The sequence below is a fragment of the Rhincodon typus genome, chromosome 2 (assembly GCF_021869965.1).
Source record: "Rhincodon typus isolate 14 chromosome 2, sRhiTyp1.1, whole genome shotgun sequence".
NCBI lineage: Eukaryota > Metazoa > Chordata > Chondrichthyes > Orectolobiformes > Rhincodontidae > Rhincodon > Rhincodon typus.
This window is the reverse complement of record NC_063333.1, coordinates 47718526-47738473: the sequence shown is the minus strand read 5'-3', so window position 1 is coordinate 47738473 and position 19948 is coordinate 47718526. Positions and strand designations below refer to the sequence as shown.

Here is a 19948-nt window from a genome sequence, read left to right as displayed (position 1 = left end):
GCCATAGAAGTGTGGTTGGAAGTTCATCTCAAGACCAAAATGTGATATGAAGGTTGCCAACAGTTTTGATCAACTTGAGACAGCTACCATGGTGAGGTTGAAGTTGGTGGCTGGAGTGCAGAAGCAAAAAAAAACAAAATCAAACTTGAGAGAGATACAAGTTGCTACTTGGTGTTTCTACACTGTCCAAGTCACAACACAAACAGTGAGGAGCAAATAGTAAAATAAGCAGCTTTAAAGGATTCTGGTAAGATTCTACTTCCTAAAGTAGAAAGTCTAAGATAATCTTGTTTTGCGATGACTATGAAATAACTGCTAAAGATAAAAGAAAAGGCACAACGCATTTCTATATTGCTTCATGTGAACATTTTGAAGGAAGTGCTCTATACAATTAATTATGCTCAAATCAGAATCAGGAACTACAGTGATATCTGTGGCCTCAGAGTAAAAGGCCACATTTAAACCAAATTGAGAATAAACACAGTCAACAGGGAGAAAGAAACTAATCATAAACCCAATTTATTTTTCTTTCAATGTGCAATAGAAATTAACAAGGATAATCTTATTTTTGTACGTAACTTAAAACAGCGTGTTCCCCATATTCAGAACACAATGTTAAAATCATAAACTGTTTGGCAAGACGGATAAAGGTATTACACCAAATCAAATCTCAACCATTTTCAAATAGCAACGTAACTCCTTCATTCCTTCTCTCTCTAAGCACATTTCAAACTATCTTTTAGACCCATTTAGATTGACTGCTACCTCGGAAGATCATTTATAATTTTTATCACTCATTCAAAATCTTCAAGTGCATTTCCTTTAGTTTTAACGTCCTAATCTTTAAAACTTGTGCTCTCTCACATTGACAGCATGCAAAGAAAACAGTTTCAATCAATTCTATAATGAAGCTTTAAATAGACCATTTCAAAATCTGATTTTTTCCAAAGAAAACAAAACTGATGTGAATGAATTTTTCTAACTTCAATTTCTGTTTGTTGTCTTCTTACTCTTTCAAAAGATGAAAGCTAGCAATTAGATTGCTATCCAATTAAGTAAAAGAATTACATTTCCCCCCCCACCATTTGCCTTTACTTAAACTAACTGCCTCCTCTTACCAAAGTCTGCCAGTTTCAATTCGCCATTATCACTGATGAGCAAATTCTGAGGCTTCAAGTCTCTGTGCAGGATATATCGTTGATGAATGTAGGATAGGCCCCGCAGCAACTGAAACAAGAAGAGCTGAAAAGGCAAAAAAAAAAAGGCAAAGCAATAAGTAGGCGGCCTGAAACATCAAAACAGCTCAAGGAATTTAAATTTTTAAATTAAGTATAATGATGACAAATCTCAAATACTATTACTTTTGCCATAAGACAAAGTTGTGTCAAATTTCTGAACTCCACTCCTTTGAAATTAGTGAATGGCTTTTAAATGGAATAACCACTAAATTCTGGGGACCAACCGAATAACAGGGAATTTCAACCAAAATCAGATGCAAAATTATTTCTGCCAGACAGCTCAGCTGATACTGGCTACGATTCACTGGGAAGAGAGAATCTATGAACTGGAGGACTGACCTTAATAGCCCACTTCAACCAACCTATGTTGCAACATTGTTGTGGCTAATCCCCAGTTAAATGGCCCTGGTGTTGAAAACCAATTAAATTTTCCCAGAATACGGCGCCAGCCGGGCGTAATAGTACATATTTCATGGGTCTCTAAGACAATAAGATGTAGAAGCAGAAAATAGGCCATTTGGCCCATTGAGTCTGTGTGGCTATTTAACAAGCTCATGGCTGAATAAATAATCGTCACCTCCACATTCCTGCTTTTTCCTGTAAAGCTGGATTCCCTTACCAATTAAGGTATCTGCCAAGCTTTGAATGTACTTAAATGACCTAGCCTCAACAGCTCACAGTGGTAAAGAATTCCACAGGTTCACTTCCTTGGAGAGATTAAATTCCTCATCTCTGTCTGAACAACTGACCCCTTACTTTGAGATTATGCCCTCTGGCACTAGACTCTCCAAAAAGGGCAAACAACCTCTCTGCATTTTCCTGTCAACCCTGCTAAAAATCTCATATGTTTCAATAAGGGCACATATTTTTCTAAACTATGAGTACAGGCCCCCAAGGCTGGAAAAATGCATTTCCAAACGAAATCCATTTGTGGTTTGTACATGTTTATGGTTTCATTTTTATCTGTACAAGGTGAAATAACAGACTGCATTGCCATATGCTGAAGGGTACACAAAGATAAAAATAGGGATGATGTGGCTGAGACCAATGCCACTTGGAACTACTATACTAGTGTACTCTTCATATAAGATGACTGTACTGCCAAACAGTCTTCCAGCCTCATGAATTTGTCTGCCGAATTCCGCATGGACATAGGCTTATAAAAGCATCACAGGCAGCCAGTAATCTATCCTGCTGCCTCCGAGCGGGTGGTACTGAAAACTGGTAAGTATGGAGAATTGGGACAAGAACAGTGAACAGGAAGGGGAGAGTTAAGAGTGTGAGGGCAGAGTTAAACGGGGTAGCCCCCAACTTATGCCGTGGGTAATAGTTGGGGAATAATCAGCTGCACAAAATGTTGCTTCAGGCCCACTACGTCTGGTCATGCTCACTGTCACCCAACACCCTCGGTCATACTCAGCCACTCGCAACAGGCTTCCTAGAGAGGTTTGGGGTGCGGTTGTTGATGAGAGAAAGTGGGTGTTTGCATGTAAGCATGTGCATAAGGGAATGTCAGCAAGCAGGGCCAGAGGGTGTGTTGGGAAATGAACAAAATTAAACATTACCACCTTTCACACTGGACCTGCTTCCACATTTCACATTTTCCCAGAACTAATCAAATTGAATTTAATTAACTTTATCATCATATGCACTCAAATGAGCAGTGAAAAGTTTACAAGTCACCACTTACGGCACCACCTTAGGTGCAAAATCTTCAGTACGAGTTTTTAAGGAAGAAAATTAGAAAACTAAAGAAATAAAAAGTCCAGCATTACAGGTTGTAGGAATAAATTAGAAAATACAGAAATAAAAAGTTCAGAACAACAGTCCGTCCAAACCAGTCCACATTGGCATCTAGCCTCTAGACTACACTAGGCCTTGACTCCAGACTGTGTCAGGCTTCACCGAGGCCAGGAGATCACTCTGGAATCACCAAGGCTGGAAGCCCACGCTCAGTGGAAAGGCCACCACAGGCTGCCAAAAGGACCATGCCCGGTCCATGCTGTGGCCGGGAGTTCAGGACATTGCCACGAAAGAAGACAGGAAAAAAAGACAAAGAAAAATAGAAGTGGACAGAACAGATGAGCTCCAGCTAAAGCGTCCTACCCCACCGCCATCTTGGATAATTCTCTCTTTTTAAAGTCAAATCAGACATTCAGACATTTACCCATGTAGGCTGGTGGCAGTAGGTTGTATTTTGGTGGCAAAGATATTTATCTGGCTAACTCCTTTCTGCTTTCTTTGGATTTCTCCCCAGGCTTGGAATATTCTGTAGACGTTCTTACATCGTTCCTACACTTGACCAATGCTGAATATTTGTGGCTGCAATCTTTCATTAATCACAAGAATTCCATGTAGATATGTTGCTGATGCAGTATGATTTGAACCCATCTGATTGAACTTTGAAAATGCTTCCCAAACCACACAAAAGGAAATAATTTATATACAAACAGCTTTAAGATCTGATCAAAGTCACAGAAATGCAACATGCTTCTCAGTACATGAATGAGGAGGACATTCTTGAAATGCTGTAATAATATATGGAATACCTGCATTTTATACTGAGTGAGACAGGCACACTGTGGACAGTGTGCCATTTTGAATTATGTTTTTACATTCAAATCATAACAGCCACACTGAAAAAAATAGCAAAAGCTGAATAACAGTTCAGAATGGCACTGACATGAGAAAGGTAGTGGCCCATACTTTTTAAATTAAGCTGTGGATATACACAACATTTTTTGGGGTATACTGGTTTTTTTTTGGGGGGGGGGGGGGGTGATAAATAAAGGAGGGAAAAAACTCCAAATGTTGAAGGCACATAATTGGTAAACCCCAAAGCATGCTCCAATTGAACAATTAAAAGTGATGCATTCTGCATCATATTTAAGAGATTCAATAAGTATCGCAAGTATCACATGCAACAAATACACACAAGGGAGGTGAGAGAAACCAATTTTCCTGCTGATTTCTGTCAAACCCTGACAGTCAGACCAGACAATCAAAACAATACAGGTATAAAATCCTGACAGTTGGTATGTACATTTTTCCCATGAATTAAACAATGCTGCAACCATTGATTGGAAAGTTAGATTCTGAGTTCGCAGTATCAATTTTGTCCTTTCTTCCACAATAAGATCAACAATACTAGAAGAAAATGACAGGCAAGTTTTTTTTGTAAATTGCGTCCTTGAAAATTTGAGTCAGATGATACAAGTCTATTAGGATTCCAGGGAAATTTAGAATTGCACATTTTACAGAATTATCATAAAATGATTGATCAGATTTAGTTTGACAGTCAAGCGATTTCGAATGTTTAATCAAGCTCAAATTAACGAGATGTAGCACACATCAGAGAAGAGAACCATACACTCACTGTGGTACAACTACAGTATCAGCCTGCCAGTGATATTCTGTCACTTCCCTCAGTATTGCTGGTTTACTCAGGGCGAAGTGTCAAGAGCACGAGTGGAAGATTTGGTCACCTTGTATGTTTATATGTGGGATCTCAGTGTGACGATTGATTGTTTTTGTTCCATTCTTTTCAAATTGCAATCGCAGTTAAGTCCTTGATTAGCTGTGGTGTGTTTTAGGATGGCCTTTGGTTGTTAAAGGTGCAACACAAATGCCGACCTCCCTTTCTTTGTATTGAAATACCTGTATTTTATTAAATCTATCTGTTACTTGCACAAGTCAACAGTGAACAAGAATGTGCAAAGGTGGAGATGCTAAGAAGATTCCCAACATTTGTGCCAGTTATCCTGACAACATGCACAACCCATCTATCCATGCCAGTGTCAAAGTAGCCCGACATGTCTGCAGTCTGGAAAACAACTGTTCAGTAACAAACATTTCAATATCAGTGCTGTATATTTCAGGAGATTTTCTCTGCCAACTGCCAAAAAAGCCAATGATTGGAAGATACTGCTGCCAAAGCTGCACACAGAATAACCTAACAAGATTTATTTTACAATCAAGACGGGAGTTTGCGACTGGTAATTTAATAAGACTGATTCAGAGGTATTATCCTAATTACCATCCAGCCCTATGAAGATTTGCAGTCATTTTACTGCCTGCTTCATCCTGTTAGAAAGCCATGACAGATGAATGGCAGAGGCGGACAAGCAAATGGGCATTCAGATACAAAATGCAGCTGCCAAAGACATTAGAGATAGAATCATGTACAGTAACTGGGCGTTACTTACTGATGTTGCAGTGCATTGTAAAATAGGCTTGATGATGAGGATATGTATTTGCACACTTACCCACAGACACCTCCTGGCACTTTCTAATCTGTTCTGCAAATGTGATTTTACGGATAGGAAAGACAAGCGTGGTTATACTTTGTTAGATTTAGACGGCAGAAAAGGAGCTATTTTCTTTTTGCAAGTTTGCACAAATTTAATTGCACAAAAGCACCAAATTCTAAAGACTGAATACAAGGAACAGATTCAATGTCTTTTTATCAGATGAGCAATGATGTGACTTTGACAGGCTGAAAGTTGAAGTAGAAACTGAACATAAAAACAGAAGTGTGCGCAACTAAAAGCACCTTTTAGGTGCTACAGAGCATGAAGTAGGCCATGTTACAGTTATACAAAATGCTAAACTCTTGGAAGATGCCAATTTTTAAATGGCAAATGCAGATTGGATAACTTCATGTTCTGCTAAAAGTATGGGAATTTGGCACCAAACTATAAAGGGCAGGGCCTGAAAGCATGACATTAGCAAATACTGAATGCGAAAAAGTTTTATAGTGATTCCTTTACTGTCATTTAATCAGAATATGGAATTCTGTAACAGTATGGTGGGTCTAACTGTACCACATGGTCTGCAGTGGTTCATAAAGGTAGCTCACCTCCACCTTCCAACGAACTCAGCGCTAGCCTAGTCAACAATGTCCACATCTTACGAGAGAATATTGTCAAAAAATGGAACAAAATCTTTTTTATCTAGATAGTATACTTAGTCATTATCAGGATGTGACTGCTACTGGAAACGCTGGCACTTAATAATCAGTCAGTTGATCTGGGATGATGGTGATGGACCTTTTTGACACAGTGGTTTGAGCCCGTGGTCTTGGATGTAATATATTAGTGCGGCTAACTAATAGAAAACTGAGTTGAGATAAAGGGAGTATTTTCAGAATGGCAACCTCCATCAAGAAATCAGTTTATATTTGATATTAATGACTTGGATGAGGGAAGTGAACATGCTATCACAGTCTTGGTGGATATTACAAAAATAGGTGGGACGTAGTGAGGGTAAAACAAAGGAGTCTCCTGAGGGACGTACACGGTTTAAGCAAGTTGGCAAAAATGTACCAGTTGGAATATAACATGGGGAAATGTGACGTTATACACTTTAGCAGTACAAATAGAAGAGCTGAAGGTGGTGTAAGTAAGGGCAGACTACAGAAAACTGTTGTAGACAGATCTGGGAGTCCTCGTGTATGATTCACAAAAAGTTAACATTCAAGATCAGCAGGTCATTGGTAAAGCAAATAGAATCTTTGCCTTAATTTCAAAAGGAAATGAAGTATAAATGTAGAGGTGTTCAAGGCACTAGCTAAACCACAGCTGGAATACGGTGAACCGTTTTGGTCCTCTTATCTAAGGAAAGACATACATGGCTTTTGAAGATGTCCACAACAAGTTACCTGGGCATGGAGGGATTTTTTTTTTTTTTTTTTTTTTTTTTTTTTTTTAAAATGTGAAAGATTGAGTAGGTTGGCATTTTATCAAAGTTTAGAATGAGAAGAGAACTTATTCAAACAAAGTATTGTTATGAAACTTGACAAGTTACAGGGGCTATTTCCACTTGTGGGGCATTTAAGACAGAGATGAAGCTTCTTTGCGCCCCTTCTCAGAGGGTAGGGAATCTGTGGAATTCTTGACAGCAAAAGGGCTGGTGAGGTCATGTTAACTATACTCAAAGCTACAGCGGACAGATTTTTTAATCAGTAAGGAAATCAAGGACTGAGAATAAGGTAGGAAAATAGAGCAAAGGATCATCAGATCAGCCATGATCTCATTGAATGGCTGAGCAAATTTGATTGGAAAATTGCCTACTTCTCCTAATGGATAATGGAAAAAAAAAATCAGACTTGCTGTGCCATTTTAAAGGGCAGTTAAAGACACATGAAGGACTATAAATGTATAGAACAGGGCATTCAATCACTGTACAGTAGGGTTAGAGAAGGAGATAGACTAATACATTCCTCATAACAAGTGCAGTCTCACCATTTTTTTCCCCAACGTTGTTACCTCAATTTTCAAATGCTACTATATACTTTCTAAAACATTGGAATCTGTAATGTCTGCATGGGAAAAAAAATGATTCAGCCACTTGCTTCTTTAGGAAATCTTGATATCTCTATCATCAGGTCTGCTGATCTGGTTAAACCTCTTGTCCAAAATTCTAGCCAAAAGCTCACTGTTTGGCCAAACCAAGCACTGACAAATGGCTAGAGCAATGAAATGCAATTTTACATCTAGTGGCCACTTTCTGTGAATGCTGCCAATCCTGCTGAGTACTTCCAACATCATTTCAGATTTCCAGCATCTACATTATTTCAGATCTTTCCAACGACAAATAAATTTTACAGAAGCCTAGCCTTTAATTTTTGAAGTCTTCCCAATGTCTCCTGCAGGGGACCAGATGATGACACCTAGTTTTCTGGTGCGCATTAGCTAGAGAATCAAGGCAATCCTTTATACACAAGTGGCAAGATGTTAGGAACACATTTTTCCTCACATGTGGTACGAGCGATGTGTTGGTCTCTCTCCTTCAGCTACCCTTTTCTTACCCCCCTTAATGTTTGCTTCCAGGAAATAGATTTCCATGCTGCCAAGAGTTAGAAATAAACAATGCAAAGAAGCAACATTAAGCAGGAGAGAGGAGTTCAAGAATGCTTTACAGTGCTTTTTCCTGGTAACAGCAGCATGCTAAAAGTCTCAAGAAAGCTGGTATTCAGAAAATTAACCTTCTCAGATATGAACATTGACCTGAGCTCAGGTCAGAAATGATTGAAAAATATCTTGCTAAATTAAATTGTTTCACTCTTACCCATCTTCAGGAGCCCAATGTTCTGTATTTTTTAATTCACCTATGTGAATGTAGCCATCACGAGCTTTAACAACCATTATTACCCAATTCTAGCTGCCCTTGAGAAGAACCACTGCAGTTCATGTGTGTGGTTGACCCACAATGCCATTAGGGAGGAATTCCAGGATTCTGACCCAGCAACAGTGAAGGAACGGCAATATATTTCCAAGTCAAGATAGTAAGTGGCTTGGAAGGGACCTCGCAATTGATAGAGTTCTCATTACGAGATGAGATTTTCTAAATGGAATTGGGCATCGATTTGGAAGGTCCTGCCCTAGGATCTTTGATGAAACATTGGCTAAGGTCAAGGATCAAATTATTGCTGGTCAACCTCCTTCCTTCTGTGGTACTGGCAAGATGTTGAAAGCAAGCAAGAGGGAGTTAAATATATGGAACAGATTTTATTCATAAGGAATAGATGATCAGTCCATACAGAACAAAGGGCAGCGATTTGGCTTCATCTTTCTCCAAGCACTTAACTTCCATCTTGAAACCATTCCCCTCTTACACACTAGTCAGTTGCTATAAACCTCCCGTCTTCGGAACCCTTGATAAAGGGACACAGTCTTTATTTTGAGGGGGATCTGATCTGGGGACTGAATTCTACATTGAACACTAATGCTTGGTTTTTATTCTAACCACTATGTCCTTGTGCACCATTAAGAAAACAAACATCTGGAATGGAACAGAACTCCTTTCTTCTTGTTCCAATATGCCTTGCATTTCGCAGACAATTGTCTAGATATTGCTCAGTTATTATACAGTAATTTGTTATAACTATAATCGCTTAATTCTCCGAGACAACAAGGTGCAGAGCTGGATGAACACAGCAGGCCAAGCAGCATCATAGGAGCAGAAAGGCTGACGTTTCGGGTCTAGACCCTTCATCAGATGCTGCTTGGCCTGCTGTGTTCATCCAACTCTGCACCTTGTTGTCTTGGATTCTCCAGCATCTGCAGTTCCTACTATCTCTTGCTCAATTCTCCACCTTGTTTCATACATCCAGCACTTTTTCTTTTAATGCTTTCTTGTTTAGCTGAGAGGGACTTCTTGTACAGGAAGGCAGACCGAGTTCATAGTGCGAGTTGTGCCTATTCTCCCAATGAAACTTGCTTTATCACCATTATCTCCCATTCCCAGCAACAAAGAGCTGCACAATGATGACCATCAGGGTATGCAAAGCCCCAGTGTACAAAAGGGTGTTCCAGGGCATTATTCAAAACCTTCATTTGCTGACAGAAGCCATTCCTAAGACTTCATCTTTGAGTTTTGATCAAATTATATTCTTGAGATCACTTAAAGCTGAGATAGTTCATCTTCAGTTTCCAAGCACAATAGCCAACCAAACTTCTCGATTCCTTCCTCCCACGCTTATTAATTGGTTAACTTTTATTGATAGAAAGTCCTATATCCCTGTGACTAATTGAATTATTACACTTATCAATATTCTTACAATGACTGAAAATTTCTTGCTGAATGCTGCACATTCCACTGCATAGACTACATTCCTGTTTGTAAATATTCAAAAGCCCAGAGCCAATTATTTTCACCTGATCCAAAATCACCTTGCTCTTAGAATCAGAATCCCTACACTGCAGATAAAGGCCACTCAGCCCATCGAGTCTGAACTGACGCTCCGAAAAGCATCCCATGCAGACCAACAACCATTCCCATAGCCCCACATTTTGCATGGCTAACCCACCTAGCCTTAACACCCTTGGATTCCGTGTGCAATTGAGCATGGCCAATCCACCTGACCTGCATATCTTTGGAGTGCAGGAGGAAACCAGAGCATCTGGAGGAAACCCATGCAGACATGGGTGGCGGTGGGGGGGGGCGGCGGTGCGAGGGTGGAGAATATACAAACTCCACACAGACAGTTGCCCAAGGGTGGAATTGGACTTGGATCCCTGGAGCTGAGGCAGCAGTGCTAACCACTGCACCACCTTGCCATCCAAAATTAATTCTTCATTAATCAATTAATTCTTAATTCTTCAGTCTTTTTCACAACTATTCAGAAACAGAGAGAGTGCAATTTTTCTTTTGCTAGAGTCCAAAAAGTCTGCTGTAAATAAAAATACAGTACAAAATTAGAACCAACTCCTTCCACCTGTTAAATGGCTGCATCGTGCAAATACTGAATGCAAAGCTTAGGCATCGACTGCCCCCTTTCAACCAACCAATGATCCAAAAATCTTAATCAAGCACTAAACAAAGGAGACCAGCGATTACCAGGTCACCACTTCTACTTCCTAGCATTTGCTCCTAGGAAACAGAGATATTCCTCAGGCAAGGGATTAGGAGTTTCAGTCCTGATACCTGCAAAAATGGCTGGTGAAAAAAAAAAATCATTCATGCAAGCTTTGCATGCTTTACAGAAATATTTTCACTGCTGCTGAAAGTGGCACACCAAAAGCCTCAACAGAACAGCTTTTTTAAGGAAAACATTTAATTTACTTCAGGATTGTTCATACATTTGACCAATAAATTCTAATTTTTAGATGAAGCTTAGTCAAGGAGAATAGTAGTACATCATACAATATAACAGTGCAGTACAGGCCCTTTGGCCCTTGATGTTGCGCCGACCTGTGAAACCAATCTGAAGCCCATCTAACCTAAACTATTCCATTATCACCCATATGTTTATCCAATGACCATTTAAATGCCCTTAAAGTTGGCGAGTCTACTACTTTTGCAGGCAGGGCAGGCTCACCTCTGCCTAGTTTCACGGGTTCACTTATAGAAAGGCATTGTCAAAGGCCGAGGATTAAATCCTACTCAATCTTACCGTTCTGAAATCAGTGAAATGAACATATGAATTAGAAACAGAAGACCATTCAGTTCCTTGAGTTTGCTCCACCATTCAATGAGATCATGGTTGGTTGATTGATCTGATTGTGACTTCAAATCCACATTCCTGCCTATATTGATAATTTTTCACCTCCTTGCTTCACAAGAAATCAACCCTCTTCTGCATTAAAAGGATTCAAGGACACTGCCTTCATCACCTTGTCAGAAGATATCACCCGAGGGAATATAAAATTGCCTCATCTCTTTTAGATAGACAGTTTGAGTGTTAAACAGAGACCACTAGTTCCAGATTTTCCCATAACAAGGAACATACTCTCCACATCTATCTTGTCAACATTTTTCAGGATCTTGTATATTTCAATCAAATCATCTCCTACTCTTCCAAACTCCAGCAGATCAAAGTCCAGCCTGCCAATGTTTCTTCACAAGAGAACCCCTCTGCAATTCTACCTGTTAGTCTGGTGAACCTTCTCCATAATCCCTCCAACATACAAGGACTGCAGCAGTTCAAGGTCACAGTTCACCACCACCTTCAAGGGCAACTAGTAATGGGTAATAAATGCTGGCCCAGCCAGTGACAAATGTATCCTGAATAACTAAAATAAAAATAATATCTGTATCCTTCCTTCAATAAGGTAATGAACCAGAGAAAACCTGGCGAAACTAAAAACAAAGAAAGAAAAAAATTAAACTTTATCTATTAAACTTAAACTGCATCATAAGTCTCCCAATTATTTCCAGGGAACTTTCTTGGTCTCTTAACAAATGGTACTTAAACTCAAACATTTCTTTATAGATAATTGTCCTGACAAAATGGATTTTCTCAATCACTGAGATTACCTTTACAGTCACTGATGACAGCGCCTTGTTAGCTTAGTACATTACCAAGCTGGAAATCTTAGTACTGTCAAGTGTACAAGTCTTCTTATATCAGGATACACACACATTAGGTTTCTTTTTCAAAGCAGTAACTGGAATTTGAGCTCTATTGTGAGCAAGCCAATTATCATTGTTTTGACAATATAACCTTCAATTAGATCTATCAAGTACAGTGTACAGAGATATTCAAGTGTTGTGTCTTTATGTTACAACTTAGTCTCCGCCTATTACCTTCCTAATAAAAAGGACCAACTAAAAAACTTCACCTTGAATAAATTAACTAAATGGAGACAATAAGGACTTCAGATGCTGGAGGCTAGAGTCAATAAATATGGAGCTGAAAAAGCACAGCAGGTTACACAGCATCCACAGAGCAGGAAAGTCAACATTTTGGGCCGAAACCCTTCAGTCCTGACAAAGGGTTTCAGTTTGAAATGTTGACTTCCCTGCTCCTTGTGTGTTGTCTGACCTGCTGTGCTTTGCCAGCTCCACATTTATTAAATTAACTAGATGCTTCTTTGTGATTTGCAGGTTTTAGCAAATACAGCTTCAATGACATCCTTAATACCAATGCTGACTTGGCTGCTAAAGTTATCAGTTTTGGAACATGGACTGTATCCAATTTCCTTTGTCTTTTGAATCTTTGTTGCTCTTCGGTTTATGTCTAATGATGTACACGGGATGAGCTAGAAATGGCTAAGCGCACAATTGTGCGCAATTCCAAAGGGAGCTGTCACATCAATTATTCTATCCAAGATCATGAGTATAATCTGCACAATGCAAATGCCTGAGGGAGATGGCTAATGATTCAGGAAAAATGCTCGACCAATAAAAAAGGGAAAACACCACAAAATTTGGTTTAAAAAGAAGTTTCCATAAATATGAAAGTGAGAAAAATATCCTCACTATTACAAAGTAGGACACATGAAAGCTTATTTACAAACCAGCAAGATCCTACATATAGCAATGAAATAAATGATCAAATCACCTATGTAATGTTAATGGCCAGGGACAAAATTACAGAGAAATGCTCATTCTCTATTCATGAAACAGGTTCAGAATTTTCAGATTGCAATTAATGACAATAATAGGAGAAAATAAGTGATGATGGTGATGTAATGACACTAATGTAAGATAGAAATGGAGAATTAGCTGACTCCTGCTGAAAAGGTCACACAGATTCCCAGTGGATTTGTCAAGTTGGATTATTTGCCTTACCCAGAGAATTAAAAATTTAATGAATGACGAACACTGCTGTCTTGTTGAGCTGTAGGGACAACCAGGCAATATTAAAACAATTCAGTTTAAAATCTGAGGCACTTCAACAACAATAATAAAATTCCATGCCAAAATACAGACTTTGAGAGACACCGAAAAGAATTGCACCTACAAGGCAATTTAAAGGTGTGACATCAACCAACAAGCATCATCCATGAAGACATTAAACCAGAACTGTAACCTGCTTTAACCAATTTGACAATTTTAGCTATTTTTAGCATCCTGTATTGAAACCAATGATGTTAATTAAGATGAAACCTAAATATTTGGTGACTACTCAAATAGGAAACTACAAGATATACATTTGAAAACAAGTTCAATTTGCAGTGCTGAAATCTTTTCAGAGCTAGTTATCTACCTTTGGTATCACAATTAAAAATTGCTTGATGAACTGGAAAAAAATTACGTTTGCTTATTCAAGAGCGAAATTGGAGTGAAAATCACATGTACAGCCTAAAAACAACTGGCAAAAATATAAAGAAAATAACTGAATACAACTATCCAAAGCTAAATATTCAAATTTTGCAATTAAATGATTGAATATATACAGGCACAATGAAAGCTGCAGACAGGCAATCTCACGTCTTAGGGGGATGTGGAAATAAAATGTCATTCCATTCTAACAGCATATGTACCACCCAATGAGCTTCTCATTCTCCAATCTATTCTCTTCACCATCTGTAAAAGGGAGCTTAATTTGGCATAACATTTATTTATCAGTGATCCACCTGCTTGTGCTCTGGCCTGTGAATGAAAAATAGAAATTTGTTTAACTGCAATGAAATTCATAGCTGTATAATGAGCATATCCATTGCATCAGGGAAAAGGCTGTTCCATCCCAGCACCCACTCTGCCACTTCATTATATGCCCCATCTGGCAAATGTTCTGGTCATGATGTGGGCATATACACTTGGCTTTAACTAACAGCAGAGTGGGAGTCTTGGAGCTCTGGGCAATAAATGAAGCATTAATAACAGTTGTTTAAGCTGCTGAATGTGCATTTATAAAGGTGCAAGTAAAGCTAACTTTACTGTGAGGTTTAGAAAAGTGTGCAAAAAAGATCAAAGCACACAGTTAATTGAAGTAGACATTAGAACAAACAGTGGACAATCTAGAAAATTCTAGATAAAAAACCAATTTGGCAGTAATTGAAATTTGTTGTTGCAACTGTGCATTAAGCCTCAAAATGGTAGAGTGTTCTAGAGTCTACCAATTATGTTCAATTCTATCAGTTCTCTGTTATACCCATATCAAAGTACATTCTACTCACGCCATGCATTATTACTAATCAACTAATAGGATGAAGCCATAACCAACCTGCCCACTAGTTAAAGAAGGCTTGAGCAGCTAAGGGGAGTGGAGAGAGAAAACAAGTCTGTACCACAAAACACAGATAAAAGTAATGCATGTGAAATAAAGGCCTAGATGTTTGATGCTCATGCTCCTCAATGAGTGGGAGGGTTTGAGGTCAGTGGACTGGGGTGGAGGGAGAAGAATGTTAAACATTGGGAACCACCAAACAAACCCCTTCCCACACATTAGCACTGGTTATACTTTTTACAGGGACAAATCACGCCACTACTGAAGTTCCTGCTAACAGTAAGCAAGGGACTACTTATTTCAAAAGACCATCTGTTGACCTGAACAGTGGTGACTCCGAAGATGGTGGGTGCAGTGCAGGTGGTGGTGAGGCAGAGGAGGAAGAGGAGGGGAGGAGGTTCAGGTGTTGGTGGTGAGCTGGCCCAGGGCTCATGGTGGTGGTAGTGGAACAGAGATGTCTCTTTCAGTCATTTATTTTTATTCTATTGTTCTTAAACTATTCAAAATGGTGCCCTTTTACTGTATTATTTATTGTGAAACACAAGTGACAATATTCAATTCAATAATAACAAGGAAGCCTTCAATCTCTTTCCAAGTCCTTAAATTCTACATCCCATCCTAGTCACTGACTGCCATCACCATCAGCTACTCCTCAATTCGAAGACGACGTGGGTCATGCATTTCTCATGTGCCTTCATAGAGTCGGAGTTTTATATAATGAAGAGACCCTTCGTCCTATCTGGGCTGTCCAATTTTAAACCAGCTAAAACACAAATGCCTCCTCCTGCTCAATTGTGATTTGCTCAAGTATGTCACAAGCCATCTCCCCAATTTCTATACCTATACTATCCTTCTCAATAGCGAATACAGATGCAAAGTGCTCATTTAGAACATCAGCCATGTCTGCCAGCTGCCCACCCAGTTTGCTACTTTGATCCCAAACTGGCCCTCCTCTTTCCCCTAATATTTATAAAATGCCTTTGTACTTTCTTTTATACACTTTTTTTTCATGTCCCCTCTTCACTTTCCTAATTGCCTTCGGTAACCCCCTGCACTGTCTGTAGAGATGACAGGAAAGGGATTGTCTCTGCTGTGCATACAGTAAAAGGAGTGCCATTGGGATTAATAGGTTTGTATTTTACCAGTGTGTTTTTAAATCTTAAAATTTGTTATACGTAAATAGTTTAGTTTTGTTCTATTTTGATTTTCATTTTTTGTGCGTAAGCATCTTCTGGTTTATTATTCAAGTCCAATCTTTAACATTGCATGCTTGTGTTTTATTGAAGAGCATCCCACTAAAATCAAAACAAAACATGATCTATCAAACCAGATTTCAGTCTGGGATCTGACTAGTCCAGTGATAATATCTATTAGGATCAAGGCACAAGAAAGCAAGGCATTAATACGGGACATGTTAAACAGACAGTATCAGGAAGGGATACAGAATGCGAACCTAAGAGTAAGTCAATAGATAAGGTCAGACATCACAAAAATAATGAAAACAAAACTGAAGGCCGTGTATCTGAATGTATGTAACATTCGAAAACAAACAGGCAAATTGATAATGCAGTGAGAAATAAGTATGTACATTCTGATATCTATTACAGACACATGGCAGCAGAATAATAACTCAGGGCCTGAATATTGACGTGTATGTGGCAATTGGAAAGGACACAGAGAAGGATATCCTAATTTCAGGAAACCAGGATGTCAGGTAGAAAATGAGAAATAATAAACACAAGAAGTCACTTGTAAGAGCAAAATACAGACACACCCACCCCCAACACACCTCCCAACACCCATAATAATCACTCAGTACGATGGAATACAAAGAAGGAAAAAATGGAATCTTGCCAGCAAGGCAGTGAGAACCATAGAACATAGAACAGTACAGCACAGTGCAGGCCCTTCGGCCCACGATGTTGTGTCAACCTATTATCCTACTCTAAGATCAAACTAACCTACATTCCCTTCATTTTACTATCATCCATGTGCCTATCCAAGAATCGCTTAAATGTCCCTAATGTATCTGACTCTACTACCACTGCTGGCAGGGCATTCCACACACCGACCACGCTCTGTGTAAAGAGCCTACCTCTGACATCTCCCCTATACCTTCCTCCAATCACCTCAAAATTATGCCCCCTCGTGATAGCCATTTCCGCCCTGGGAAAAAGTCTCTGGCTATCCACTCTATCTATGCCTCTCATCGTCTTGTACACCTTTATCAAGTCACCTCTCATCCTTCTTCTCTCCAATGAGAAAAGCCCTAGCTCCCTCAACCTTTCCTCATTAGACCTGCCCTCCAGTCCAGGCAGCATCCTGGTAAATCTCCTCTGCACCCTCTCTAAAGCTTCCACATTCTTCCAATAATAAGGCGACCAAAACTGAACACAATATTCCAAGTGTGGTCTAGTTTCATGGGGCATTTTAATCTACAGATAGACTAGATCAAACATATGTTCAAGAAAATTTGCTTTAATCAACAGGTGGATGCTCCTACTAGCAAAACTAGACCTACTTTTGGGCAATAAGGCAGGGCAAGTGACGGAAGTAAAAGTGGGAGAACACTTTGGGTCCAGCGATCATTATGCTATTAGTTTCAAAATGATTATGGAAAAAGATAAGCCTTCCATAAAATGTGAAAGTTTTTAATTGGAGTTAGACAAATTTTAATGGTATGAAACAAGAACTTTCAGAAGTTGATTGAAGTAGACTGTTCACAGGTAAAAGTATGCCTGACAATTGGGAGGTGTTCAAGAACGTGATAACGAGAGTTCAGGCTAAGGATGGTAAGATTAAGGAACAATGGATGAATAAAGATACTGAGGTTCTAGTCAAGAATAAAATAATTTTTTTAAGAGATATAGACAACTTGGTTCAATTGAATCTCTTGATCAATATAAAGTGTAGAGGCATTCTTGAGAGAAATCAGGATGGCAAAGAGGGGATGAGAGATAGCATTGGCAGATAAGGTTAAGGATAATCCAAAGAGATTCTACAAATAATTAAAGCAAGAGGGTAACTTGAGAGAAGGTAAGGCCTCTTAAAGATCGACGAGGTCATCTTTGTGTTAAACCCCAGGAGATGGCAGAGATACTAACGGAATATTTTCCGTCAGATTTTACTGTGGAGAAAGAAATGGATTCTATACAATGCAGAGAAAGAAACTCTGATGTTTTAAAAATAGTTCACATTATAGAAGAGGAAGTTCGGGAAGACCTAGAGAATATAAAGGTGGATAAATCTCCAGGATTAGATCTAATGTATCCCAGAACGTGTTGTGGAAAGGGAGGAAATTAAGAGACCTCTTGCAGAAATATTTTCATAATCTATAACTACAGGTGAGGTGCCTGATGATTGGAGGGTGAATCTGACTTACCTCCAACAATTTACCCACAATGTAATTCTAAAAAATAGGATTGAATAAACATTTAGAAAGGCAAAAATTGATTAGGGATAGTCAGTATGGTTTTGTGCAAGGAAAATAGTGTCTCACAAACTTGATTGAGTTTGAGGATGTTATCAAGAAGATTGATGGTGGCAGAGCAGTAGACATGGTTTATTTGTATTTTAGTAAAACTTTTGACAAGGTTCCACATGGTAGACTAATTAGTAAAGTTAGGTCACATGGGATTCAGGGTGAGTTTGCCAATTGGATAAATAATTGGCTTCACGACAGAAGACAGAGCAATGGTGGAGGGTTGCTTTTCGGACTGGAGGCCTGTGACTAATGGTGTTCCACAGGGATCCGTTCTGGGTCCTCTTGTTTGTCATTTATAAAGCTGATTTAGATGAGAATATAGAAGGCATGGTGAGTAAGTTTACAGATGACATCAAAATTGGTGGCATAGTAGACAGTGAAGAAGGTTTTCTAAGACAAAGGGATCTTGATCAATGGGCTGAAAAATGGCAGACAAAGTTCAATCTAGATAAATGTGAGGTATTGCATTTTGGTACAGCAAACAAGGATAGGATTTATACAATTAATGGTAGGGCCTTGGGTACTGTTGTAAAACAGAGGGATCGAAGGGTGCAGGTACGTAATTCTTTGTAGTTTGCATCACATAGACAGGGTGGTTAAAAAGACATTTGGTATGCTTGCCTTCATTGCTCAGTCCTTTGAGTTTGTGTGTTGGGAAGTCATATTGAGGTTGTATAGGACATTGGTGAGACCTCTTCTGGAATACGGTCTAGTTCTGGTCACCTAGTTACAGGAAGGATATGATCAAGCTGGAGAGGGTTCAGAAAAAATTTACCAGGATGTAGCCGGGTATGGAAGGTTTAAGTTATAAAGAAAAGCTGGATAGGTTGGGACTTTTTTCACTGGAGCGTAGCAGGTTCAGAGGTGACCTGATAGAAGTTAACAAAATAATGAGGGGTATAAATCGAGTTAATGGTAGTTGTCTTTTCCTTAGAATAGGGGCTTTCAAGACTAGGGGGCACATTCTTAAAGGTAAGAGGAGTGATATTTAAGAAAAGACATGAGGCAAATATTTTACACAGAGGGTGGTTCGCATTTGAAATGAACATCCTGAACATGTACAATTAACATTTTAAAAGACATTTGGATAAGTACATGAATAGGAAAGATTTGGAGGGATATGGGCCGGGACCAGGCAGGTGGTACTACTTTAGTTTGGAATTATGTCCGGCATGGACTGGCTGGACTGAAGTGTCTGCTCCATGCTGTATGACTCTCAGGTAGCTGAGATAAAGGAGATCATTGAATGTTTTTGGAATAGGTTGTTTAGAGCCAACTAGAAGACAGGCTATTGTAGACATGGTAGCATGCAATACAACAGGATTGATTAATGACCTTGAAGTGGCAGTTGTAATGTCACTGAATTTTGCATTCCTTTCGAAGGAAAGAGTGAGTTGAAGACTGATACTTTAAATTTAAAATCAAGACAATGATGGCAACAGGAAAGGAGATCTGGCTAAAGTGAACTACAGATCAAGTTAAGGGATAGGTCAATACTGGTGCAGTATCAGACATTTAGGCAGATATTTCTCAATGTACAGAACAGATATTTCAATGAGAAAGAAATTTTTCAAAAGGGAGGACCCATTATCTATGATAAACTAAAAAAGTTAAATAAGTATCAAGCTTAACTAAAAGTTATAAAATTCTGACTTGGCACCTATCTTTACACAAGATTAGCCAGAATATGAAGAGTAATCATTCTGTTTATTTTAAAGAAAGGAAAAGCTATCTAAAAATATAAAACTTGATTTTAAGTATCTGTGGGAACTTTTATTAGCAGTTAAACTGAGTATCGGTCCTATAGAAAATATGTCTGGGGAATTAATG

The 19948-nt window shown here is 38.9% G+C and overlaps 1 protein-coding gene across 1 annotated transcript in view; it reads right to left on the bottom strand.

The window, feature by feature from the left end:
* Positions 1-19948, bottom strand: part of cdk14 (cyclin-dependent kinase 14) — a 365296-nt gene that overhangs the window by 127562 nt on the left and 217786 nt on the right. Inside the window, 1 exon segment of the mRNA XM_048607904.1 lies at positions 1119-1242. Within this exon segment, the coding sequence (XP_048463861.1) occupies positions 1119-1242 (124 nt within the window).